The sequence below is a fragment of the Phoenix dactylifera genome, chromosome 14, assembly GCF_009389715.1.
Source record: "Phoenix dactylifera cultivar Barhee BC4 chromosome 14, palm_55x_up_171113_PBpolish2nd_filt_p, whole genome shotgun sequence".
NCBI classification, from domain to species: Eukaryota; Viridiplantae; Streptophyta; class Magnoliopsida; order Arecales; family Arecaceae; genus Phoenix; species Phoenix dactylifera.
In genome coordinates, this window is record NC_052405.1 from 24,191,175 (window position 1) to 24,203,589 (window position 12,415).

At 37.6% G+C, this 12,415-nt stretch overlaps 1 protein-coding gene across 1 annotated transcript; it reads right to left on the reverse strand.

Moving 5' to 3' along the window:
* Positions 1 to 322: 322 nt before the first annotated feature.
* On the reverse strand, positions 323 to 11,347 carry LOC113463660 (serine carboxypeptidase-like 42). Its single transcript, XM_039134002.1, has 13 exons — positions 11,064 to 11,347; positions 10,875 to 10,982; positions 10,642 to 10,788; positions 10,168 to 10,260; positions 9,915 to 9,982; positions 9,392 to 9,697; positions 6,589 to 6,851; positions 6,397 to 6,489; positions 6,142 to 6,321; positions 3,683 to 3,692; positions 3,507 to 3,622; positions 2,743 to 2,806; positions 323 to 607 (listed from the first exon to the last, which is right to left on the reverse strand). Exons 1-13 carry the CDS (start codon positions 11,311 to 11,313, stop codon positions 323 to 325), a joined length of 1,983 nt encoding a protein of 660 aa, XP_038989930.1. The 5' UTR covers positions 11,314 to 11,347.
* Between the last annotated feature and the right edge of the window lie 1,068 nt (positions 11,348 to 12,415).

The window sequence follows — 12,415 nt, forward strand, 5'->3', positions numbered from 1 at the left end:
ATGATTGTGGCATATTCGGTGCAGTAGAATTGGATGTATAAGACTGCAGCTGAGGTTCCAACAATGAAAGAATTTTCTGGCATTGATTTGGAGTGATGGTAAGCTTAGAGAATTCATGCAACAAATTTGGTGTAGCAATACTAGAGACCTGATTGGCTGCAGGAGCCCCTCCTTTGCCTTTTGTGAAAGTAAAACTAGGCGAAAAACCATGAAGCCTATAGCACTTATCTTTTGTATGTCCTAATTTGCCACAATAGCTGCATATAGGCCTATTTTTCTTAGGAACTTGGCCTGCATTGTTTTGCCTATAATGGGTTTTGCATTAAATGAAGACTTGATTATAGACAGGTTTGTCATAAGTAGACTTATTAGCAAAAGCAGCAGCCTCAAAGTTTTGAGTCATGGCAGTTACTTCTCGTTGCCGTTCTTTTGGAAGCACAAGAGCAAAGACCTTGTTGACAGGTGGTAGAGGATCCATGAGCAAGATCTGTCCATGAATATTTGAATAAGAGTCATCCAATCCCATTAAAAATTGCATGACTTGTTCTTCAAATTGATACTCATTATGCTGCTGAGGTCTAAAATTTGTCAGTTCTTCCCAAAGTCCCTTCAGGCGAGTGAAGTATAAAATCACAGAATCATGATTTTGAGAGAGAGATGAAATGGTCTTCTGCAATTGGTAAATCTTGGGACCATTACTTTAGCTAAACCTCTCTTTTAGATCAAGCCAAATCTGTCTTGTAGACTCCATATAAATCACACTAGTACTCATCTCTTTTGGAATAGAATTCACGATCTAAACAGAGACCATGATATTGCATCATGTCCAAGCAGCATAGTGCGGATGATTTGATGGAAGCTGAGGAATGCTACCATCAATGAATCCTTCTTTGTTTTGAACACTCAAGCCATAGTCATCGATCGGCTCCAAGTTGAATAGTTCTCTTCATTCAAAACCAAGGAGATAAGTTGCAGACCTGTGTTATCACCATCATACAGAAAATAAGGGCTTGTTGGATCCTCAGTCACATTCATGAACTGGTGAAGAAATGGAATCAGCACTGGCATTAGTGGTGGACACCATGACAAGAAGTGCTCAAAGTTCTGATACCATGAAGAATTTAGAATGATAGAAGAGAAAGATGAAAGAAAACTCAGAGCAAAAGAGAAAACTTACGGGAAGCAAAGAGAGTTCAACGAAAGCTTTTCGATCATATTCTTATTCCATGAATGAATACAAGCTACATATATATAAGTCCGTACTAACTGAAAGAACTAAAAGGTTAACAGATACTAACTGAAAGAGTAACTGTTAACTGAATAACAGAAAGCATAAGAAAATAACTAATTCAGAACTAACTAACTAAGGTACTAACTGTCCTTATAATATAAATGTAACAGGTGCTGCCACTTTTTTCTTTTTCCACGAACGCCATTCCCGAAGGATGCGTCGATGAGTTAGAAAATTATTTAATACATTAGGATTTTTTCTAGAAAATTTAGTCATTTTATATATACTATTAATGGTGCTAGAGCAACATATTGCAATAAAAAACTAAATATTAAAATTTAATTAAAAAAATATGAAATCTTAGTACAAATTGAGAAAAGTTGAAATTTTTTTCTGTAATTTATCCTTCAAGGATAAAACAAGATGTGAAAAGAAAAGGATGGATAAGCACCACCACCCGAGCATTTAGTAAATGAATAAAATTTTAGCTGAGTAAATAATTGGATCTTCGTATCAAAATGCCCCATGTTCCTAAAATAACTAAAATGCCCCACGTATCAAAATTACTTACAAGGACAGAGCCTGGCCTACGCTCGCTCGCTCGCACGTCTCCCACTTTCTGAATCCCATCTCTCTCTCGGTCTCTCTCGTACACACGCAAACGCAAACACAACCACACGCAAACGCAAACACAAACACGCATACACAAGCACGAACACAGAACCCTCCATCCATCTGTCCATCTTTCCTCCCCCCCCTAGAGTGCCAAGTTTAATAGTGTTTCGCGTGGCGATACCAGTCATGGGTACCAAATTACCTGTTCATTGTCTCAAAGACAAACTACGGAAACCAGAGTAACTAATCACATAACCCAAAAAATATCAGCCCTCGGCATGAAGTTTATTAGCCATGTCAACCTTAGCTACCAAGTTCAAGATTTGGCATTTCTAGTCCTTTGAAACTAGTGTCAGGATCACTGCTCCTCATAACCAAGTAACAGTTACATGCCCAAGTTTTAGCATGATGGTTGCCAAGTTTACTGGTCCTTCACACTATATTGTTACCAGACTTGAAGGTCAATTTAAGGTTTTATCCCAGTTTTACCAGTCGATGATGCCAAGTTTACCAGTCTTAAGAGTTAGATGCCCCAAACTACCCGTTTTGAGTATGGAGTGAACTAGTCGTTCACCCTTGAGCTACAATCTCAAGTAGCATCATTCACCCTTTATAGATGTTTCAAACCAACGGAATGACTAAAGAATAGTCTACCAAAAACCACACAATTAAGGTCTCATAGCATTTAGAAAAAGGAGAGTGCTTCCACATTTTTTTTTTTTGGTTGGGGGGGGGGGGGGGGGGGGGGGGGGGGCGGAGAGAGAGAGAGGAAAGTTAGAGAATTTAGATCATGATATTTCTAGTTGAGAATTTATTTTTTCTGTTGTATCATGTTTTTTAAGGTACTTGAACTTGTACATATCTTGTGAGTCGATCTTTATCCCAAACAACAATACCTGTGCACTCAAAAACATTGAAGCTTGGGGCTTCAATAAACTTTGACTTAGAACAAAGGCATTCCTTGCATGAAAAACAAACATGGAGATTAATCAACTAAGAACAACTTTTTTAAACAACCAAGCAAAATGGTAATCAACATTATATCGGTTAAGGTTGCATGACACTTGTGATGATCTTGATTGACCACTTGATACTCATACAAGAGATTATATTTGAGTAGTTATTGCTAAATAAATTACTGATAAAAATGGATCTTTTATGTAAGAAATCGAAAGAAATTACTAGTGCAAGAAACTACCCAATTAAGGAAGTTAATATTTTAAAAAATAGCTTTCAGCATAAAGAGATGCGACAATTTCATTTGGACTCTCACAACTTCTTACAAAGACAACCATAGGACTGTGTTTTATAAACATTTCAAAATGAATTTGAGTCTCGCTGCAAACTAGAATTTAAGAAGAACAAAATTACTCAACTTAAGCTCATAACATCTAAAGATTTAGCTATCAAATAGCAACAAGTTATGAAAAAACTAACAAATATTGCAAATTTGAAAACCACCAAAGTGACCTACTTTTGACATTCATGAGCAATGAAGAATAATTCTCCAAAAACCAACATTTCTCCAGTACCACTGAAGAGTAAAAAAAAAAAAACAAAATATAGGATAACCTAAATTCCTGTAACTGATATGTGTTAACAAAACTAGATACCAACATCAGATTAGGGCCGAGATGGCAAGAGTTTTCCTTCTATGAACCTCGTAAAAAGAACCAATGCTCGCTCTGGCTGAGCATATGGTACCATATGAGATGCATCCCTAACAGTAGCATATACTAATCTCCCATTTCCATAGGTTTCCGACCATCCACCAACCTGCATTGTTAGGAAAAAAAAATCAGATTTATTCGATGTCAAGATGATGCTTAGTCATACCACATCGTACCTGCTATCCAAAATGAACAAAGAGTATTAAGTTACCTAGTTCTGTATATATTGATCATATGCTCTATACCATATGTCGTTGAGGGCATTAGCATGACGATTCAATGTAAGAGTATGGTTAGAAGATAATGGCGACTAGGGTCGACGAAACCGTCCCAAACCGGGCGGCTTCGGCTGCCCTCATACTAGTGGCTCACTGGTACGGTTTCGGCAATAAAAATGAAACCCGTTGCCGAAGCCGGAGAAAGAGAAGGAAAGAAAGAGCAAGCGAGGAAGGGAGGGAGAGGGAGAGGGTGAGAGGTTGGCAAAGGCCGGCCTCGGCCGCGAGAAGCGAGGCCGCAGCTGCTTTCCCTATTTTGAATGAAACAGAAGTCCAGCCGCAACCTTAAAAAAATTCGTAATTTTTAAGTGAAATCGATTCAAAACAGAAAAAGCAGCTGTAGCCTCGCTTCCTGCGGCCGAGGACGGCGTCCGCCGTCCCTCCCTCTCCCTCTCTCTCCCCCCCCCTCTCTCTCTCTCTCTTCCCCTCTCCCATGGGCTGCATACTGTGTCCTCCATCGGTACAGGCCCGACACGGCCCATACCGAGTCGCGCCATCGGAAAATCAATACGGTCGAAGCCGGAGAAAGAGAAGGAAAGAAAGAGCAAGCGAGGAAGGGAGGGATAGGGAGAGGGTGAGAGGTTGGCGAAGGCCGGCCTCAGCCGCGAGAAGCGAGGCCGCAGCTGCTTTCCCTGTTTCGAATGAAACAGGAGTCCAGCCGCAGCCTTAAAAAATTTCATAATTTTTAAGTGAAATCGATTCAAAACAGAAAAAACAGTTGCAGCCTCGCTTCCTGCGGCCGAGGACGGCGTCCGCTGTCCCTCCCTCTCTCTCCCCCTCTCTCTCTCTCTCTCTTTTCCCCTCTCCCATGCTGTCTCCTCCATCGGTACAGGCCCGACACGGCCCATACCGAGTGGCGCCGTCGGAAAATCAATACGGTGCCCAGTACCAGCACCAGTTCCGCCCACCTTGATGGCGACATTTAGCATGTGCCGATTAGCTAACCATAGGAAAGCCCACTAGTCATATCCTTCGTTTGCTTAGACAAACCAGTGGATCCACATGTCATATTGTTAGGATAACAATAATACATCGTATAAGTCTTCTGCTTGATGAATACATCGTATAAGCAATAAAAAATGTGGGGTGCTATTGGTAGAGAAATGAACAAGTTATCAGGTATTTCACCGCTTGCGTGCAACCACGTAGCTCAAAAAACATGTCATGTGCCAATGTTTTGACCAAGATATCAGTGTAAATAATTGGTAGTGTATGGGGAAGTTAAAGATAGAAGAATATGATGAAAGCAAAATGGAGAAAAAATGTAAATGGAACCAATCTGATATAATAATGATCAAAGGTTAAGGAAAAGGGATAAAGCTTGACATATAAACAAAAATTCAATTAAGTTATCAAATCTGAGAAGGTGGTGTTAAGGTTTGGTACGGTTGCAGGTGAAGGGCATAGTAGCTACAGAGGTTACTATATCAAACTAATAGAGCTTTAGTTAAGAGATGCTCAAACCATGAGTACAGCTGAACTCCATCTTCAAATTTTGCGGGTTTGTTTTTTATTTTTCTGAGGGAAGAATTCCATCTTCATAAATATTTTGTATTGTACATCTCTTCTCTAGATTGTATAACAATTAAATTTTAGCTTCTATTCTTATAAAACAGCTTTCTTGGAAAATATACTTGATTATCCCCTCATATCGATTCACTCTCAATCCTCATGTTTGACATTAATCTGTACTGTTGAACTTGGGTTTTTGCTTTTCTAACTCAGTAGTTTTGGTGTACCTTCAGAATTACCAAATTGTTCGCCTCATGATACAATCTCCACTCCGTATCTGGACGAAATCAAAATTTCCAACCGGAAGGAAGATCGGTAACATACTTTGCAAAAGCACGTGATTAATATTTTCAAAATCTTTCCTTGGCTAGGATTACATGCTTTAAACTCCTCATTGTGTTTTTAAACATCCTCTTTGTTGCAGAACAATTCACGGCCGGGAATATGTTTACAATTGGAAATGAAACTCTTTGCCACAACACGAGTATTGTGGATTCATGGATGGCAGAGGATGATGGGAAGGAAGAGAGGAGAGTTGTTATTATTATTATTATTATTATTATTATTATTATTATTATTATTTCTCCGGTTTCTGATCTTTGTTCTATTACCACAAGGTAGTTGGGCAAGTTATTGGGATTTTATGGGAGTTATGATAGCTATATGGAATAGATATCACCATGGAATAACTCCATGAACCATAAATGGATCAGACTCGAGCAAGCTATCATGGGCGCCTAATCTTGGTTTCCAACAGTACCAACATCCCATGTCAAATCCCCTTCCATTGGCATTGGGTGTATGAAGCATTTCTTTTTCTCTCCATTACTATGGATACTTATCATTAATGTCTAACGGAACAGATGAATTGAGAATGTAAGAGGCATAGAAAGATCTAACCTGTCCATGAGCATACCAGGGCTGATATGGGCTCTTTGGCTTCAACTTTAGCTGCTGCGCTAGTTTGGCAATCTGACTTCGAGTCCCAGTGAGAGGCACCACAGAATCCTGGTCTCCACTGCCACATGGAGCATAAGATATAAATAAATATGGAAAACAATTGCGATCAATATACATGCAGCCTACGAAATACCTAAAAATCCAGACAGGCAATCCTTTTTTCACAAGGCGAGCCAGTGTCGGGATCATATCTGTGAGCTGATTGGTAGCATTATAATTCACAATCCTGCACCAAGATATAATTCATTTCACAATAAAGCTGAAAGTGAGAAAGGAATGAAAGGAGAGAATAAGTACACATTACACACATTAATGTATTACAGACCTGCTGCAAGCCTCCCAGGGATAAGGGAGAGAGGTGAGATTCGCATGCAGGGCTTTTTGAACATCAGGCTTGTTTAGATAGCGAGTGATTTCATGGTCGATGCACACATCTGTTGCATCCTTCTGCCCTGCCACTCCCATCTGCTTGCACCCATGGTGTTTTGATGCAATACCAAAATTAATTGTAATGATCAATTCAAAACCAAATAAACAAAGCAAGAAGAGCACAGGGTTTCCTAGGGACCCTCTCCTTTGTTCCTCAAGCTCCCAGGAAAGCAAACAATGCAATCAAATGGAACTGACTCAAGCACAGATGGCAAATTGGACCAAACCAACGTAAACAAAATATTTCAAGAACACAAATAGCTATTGAAAAAAAGAAAGAAAAAATTTACAGCCAGGCAACTTTTTAAGCTATGAGGATCCATGCCGGCATATATTTGGTACCATATATTCACTACAAAAATTCAGGTTTACTGACGAAAAATTTGGTCATAAAATTTTTTATTCATCATTAAAAGATTTTCGTAACCATAATTATTTCATCGTTAGGTGGTCACTAAAAGGCCTGTAGCTAAAAGTTTTAGTGACGAAAATATAAAATCGTCAATAGAACTATTATATTTGCTGATGAAACACAAATGGTTGTTAAAGGCAAACCATTAGTGATGATTTTATTTGTGGCAAAAGATTAAAAATTATTGTTAAAGATGATGACTTGATAAGAAATTAATAACCAAAATTGAGTTTTAATGAGAATTTAATGTTGTCGCTAACAATCTTTTTTCCTGACGAATTCTTTTTGGTCACAAAAGGCTAATATATTTAGTGATGAAATGGAAATGATCATTAAAGATAAATACTTGTAATGATTTTTTTTGATGATAAAAGATTGAAAAATTATCGGCAAATAATTCAAAAATTATCCAACGAAATCCCAATCTATATCTATTGACCAATCAGATTTGGATGGAAATATTATGGATTTGAATATGTTTTTTCATATACATAAGACCTCATGGATATTTGTGTACTACTTAGCCACCATGATAGCATTAACTTCTTATACGAAGTTAATGCTTGATTATACTTATTTAATGCTTTCACATTATAACATATACTTATTTCAAATATTTTGAAATATTTTATATTTTAATAACTAATTATTTTCATAAATAATTTAATCATCTGTTTTTGGCAAAAAATAAAAGATAAATAATTTTTTATTATTATTTATAATATCATGAAAATCTTCCAATTAAAATATTTGAAATATCAATAATTTCAATATATTTCTATAATTGTATATATTTTTTCTACAGTTATTTAAAATTAGATAATTCATGACTCTTTTTAAAATTAGATTTGGATGATATCACTATTTCAACATTAATGTATAAGATTTTAGTAACAACATAATGTATCGATACTAAACATATAGATTTTTAATGACCACTTGATAAGCTCATCATTAACATCGTCGCTAAAGACATATGATTTAGTGACGAATCATAAAATCGTCATGAGTACATTGATCAATATTGATTTTAGTACAAAAAATTATGACAACATATATACTATATCATCACTAAAAATATAGAGCTTTAATGACTACTTTATCATCTTGACACTACAAGATATATACCTATAGTGACTATTTTAAAATATCATCTCTAAAGACATAAGTTTTAGTGTTGAATTATAAATTTATCATTAGTAATTTGACCAATATCGATTTTGACACCAAATTTATGACAACATAATATATCATCACTAAAAATATGGACTTTTATTAACCACTCTATAAGTTTGTCATTAAAAGTATATATCTACAGTGATCATTTTAAAATATCACCACTAAAGACATAAATTTTATTGGTGAATCATAAAATCATCTTTAGTGAGTTGACCAAAATTGATTTTGGCACCAAACTTATTTTTCCACCTTAAAAAAGATCTATTTAATGATGAATTTTTTGTGATAAAACAAAAAATAGTCACAGAAATATATATATTGTGACAGCATTTTGTTTCATCATTAAAGATATAGACCAAAATGGTTTGTTGTGACCAGTTCTGATTTTCATCACTAAATATGAGTTTTTTGTGATTAAACTTATATGTCGTCACTAAAAATTCCTCACTAAAATTCTGAATTCTTGTAGTGATTGGATAGATTTTGGATACTTATATGATGCCAAAGCTGCCCTAGTGATGACCTATTTGGGACCTATTTCATGGACCTGGTTTATGGACCATGTGAACTAGGAGCCCTGCAGTATAGACCTATTTGGTACTAACCACAGGATCATGGCGTTTGTGATTGCATTTAATTGGATTTGTAATAGGACTTGGACTCTTAGCCTAACAAGGACTATAGAGGTAGTATATATGCGAGGACCAACAAACTCAAATAATATTAGATTTTGTCTTTTTTTTTACTCATAAGGTCATACTGACTCCTTGATCTAATAGACTGGTCTAAAACTTGGATCCAAACCCAATTTATCTGGGAACAAGATCAAGCTAGACTTAGAGACAGAATCATAAAGCCATAAACCACTGAAGGCCCGGAGTCAGGTGAGGCACCACACATTAATGGATGGATTGTGCTTGCAAAGGAAATGATAAAGCCAACTAAATCTCTCATTGCATGGAAATACCTAGAAACAGGTTTCAATTAAAACGATTAATCCATGAGATAGCAAGCAACATGCAGCCTCTGCAGCTTGATGTGGTGAAAAGAACTGAATGCTCGGAAAGCAAAGGGAAAAATACATACAATGATGGCATAAAGTACGCACCAGTTTGTGGAGGAGGATGGCTTGGTGTAGGATGGGAGGAGGACAGACATCGGCGGTGACGTCGTAGATGTTGATGTAGCTCCCCATCTCATTTCTTGCAGAAGCTAGGAAGGATGTGCACCCTCCCTTCTTCCCTTCCCTTTTCTCCTCATCTAGTATTGCTCCCTCTCCACCCATGTAGCCATATCTGAAGTCACACCAGCGAGAGACACCATGGAACGTCTCGTCAGATATCACCCCATGCGACCAAAGGAAGGAGTAGGTTGCACTCGTATCTATCCCATAGTTCAGCAGTGGGTTTCCTATCTGCATGCCAATTAGTAAATGAAACGTAACATCAAACTTTACTACGTTCACATGGATACGTAGTTATTATCACAATTATCAGTCTATGGTGATGTTCTGACTTCTGAAATTTCTGATTCAATGCCATCAAAACCTATATAGCATTGAAGGAAAATTTTATAAACAGCTGACTCGCTACTACTGCGAATTAAATCTACAATTTAATATGTGATGTTACCAGAATGCCATTGAAGTTGAACTCATTGCACATCACCATCGACCATGCCAGCTGTGGTATATAATGCCCTGCACACGCAGTTAAACACCTATCACTAGGGTACGTAAATTATCATATGCTATTAACACGTTCACCACACGGAAACGATGACCCAAGGCCAGTAACATAATAAAGAACACCGAACACTGAGTCATACTGACACATATAAGGGTTGGGCACTCATCAATTCAATGCTGGCCGGCTTGTCATATACCTGCGTAGCTCTCGCCGGTGAGAAAAAGCTGGTGGTTGGTGTACTCTGGGAAGAGCTGGAACCATTTCCTCACGAATGCCAAGTTCTCCTTTGCTGCAGTGCAGTGTGAAGTGAAAACAAGAAGCCACATGCATATATATATATATATATATATATATATATATATATATATATATATATATATATATATATATATATATATATATATATATATAATACACACACACACACGAAAAGTACTCTAACTGGGCAATGGAAAGGAGTCATAAATGGAGCCTGGAATGCCTCGTAAAAGGAGAATATGGATTGGAAGACTAGATCATTAATAGAGCGTGTGTTGATGAATTCGCAACCACCAATTGTCTCATTATTCTCATGGCCAACCACTTCGTTTTACCACGCCGTGTGTTTTTTTTTTATAGAACTTCTTGCTACGTTTATTAATGCTTCAGTACTGCAGCAACTACTTGGTGCTAAGTTCTCTGGGAGCAAGGGAAAAGAAGGATGAAGGAAATGGAGACCAACCAACTCGCCAGTCATCGTAATTGTAGCCAACTCGCTTTTTATCACAATAGGACCATCCCACTCCAGCAGGAGACTCCAAAAAGAGCAGATTAGCCACTGTTCATGTTCAAAAATAAATAAATAAATAACATAAAAATGCAAACAATAAGAAAATTAGAAAGAAATAGAGGGTGATAGAATGCCTTTGTTCCATGAAAATGGGTTTCTTCTAAGCCCTTCTCCATTAGGCTTGGGATAAAACGGTCCTAGCTCCGAGAACGCGCCACCACCAACAGAAGAACAGCCAGGCCCTTCACAAAACTTACGAAATTATAAAAATAAAAAAGAACACTATGAGACATAGAGGAGTAGAGAGAGACATGGAGATATACCTCCGTTGAGCCACAAGTTGATGGGAAGAGAGGAGGCATTGGCTTCGGCCTCTACAAAGTAGTAGAAGAAGTTGGTGCCTTTGGCTTCGTCTACTGTTATGTACCCCGAGTACTGTTTGAATTCTACTGGTGGCTGGCCTGGGAGCTCGCTGACTAGGTGTTCCAAAGGAGCGCCTAAGAGAAGAAGAGACTGAGATAATGCTAAGACCATAAGAGAGGGAAGAAAACAGCTTAGTTTGTGAGAGGCCATGACTTGAGAAGCCTGAGAACAAGTGAGAAGGATTGAGGTGAGGGCTATTAAAATGCAGATAGATAGATAGAGAGAGAGGGGGGCGGGGGTTATCAACGGCAGCTTTGCATGGCCCAGCTTTCTCCTGCACCCCTTCAAGGGGATTTGTGGAAACGACAGCCTCTTCCTCGTGATTTACGGAAAGGCCACAGGTTTCAGCAAGTCGTGAGTTGTGACGCGTGAGTGGTCAAAAATAGCCATTAATATCCGGGGTTAGGTAAAGCCTCAGATGGACACCCTCCGTTTTTCGTGAGCTGGGTCAGGCCATTTTCAGAGGCTTCAAGCTTGGCCTCATTATAGGCTTTGGTCACCCGCTAGGCTCGAGACCTTTTGATCAGCTTACAATACGGAGGCCTGTTTCAATTATTCCTGGTTGAAGTTATTTTGAACCCTTTGTTTCTTACAGCTCATTTCGGACATCCATTTCAGCTTCATTTTCAGACAATCAAAAACTGGAGATGAGCTTTCATTGTACCAGAGTTCTGATGTACTGTTATGGGCAACCAAACAAGTCCTATAAATCCGAACTTTGATATATTAAAGACTGAAAAGTGAAGTTTTTGACGGAGAGCTGATATATTGCAACCTATAGATTAAACTTGACCCTTTAGATATGTCTTATTTTATATTGAGTGTGCTAGAGTTTAAATAAATAAATGTACAAGTATTTTGGGAAATAAAAATATGTATTTGCTTGTTTGATATATCTATAATAATAATACATTATTTATATATTTTAAGCGTGATCAGTACAGGTATAGACAAGTTGGCAGTATAGTTAAATAATATTTTTTACTCAACTTGTAAGTTTAATCTCAACTGGTTTATTAGCAAAGCAAATCTTTTTTTTTCCTGACTTCGTGTCAAATAGGAGCTACTTAAATCCTACCTCCCATCTTACAACGTTGTAATCTCCTTTCATCATTTTTCTTTGGTTTGTGAGATATTTTATTTTTAATTGGGCACTTTTGTTTCGAACATTTCATTGGATACTCACCAATAAAAAAAAAGGATTCTGATATTTGACTACTGATATGGTTCGGATTCGTCCTCCTTAAAATCT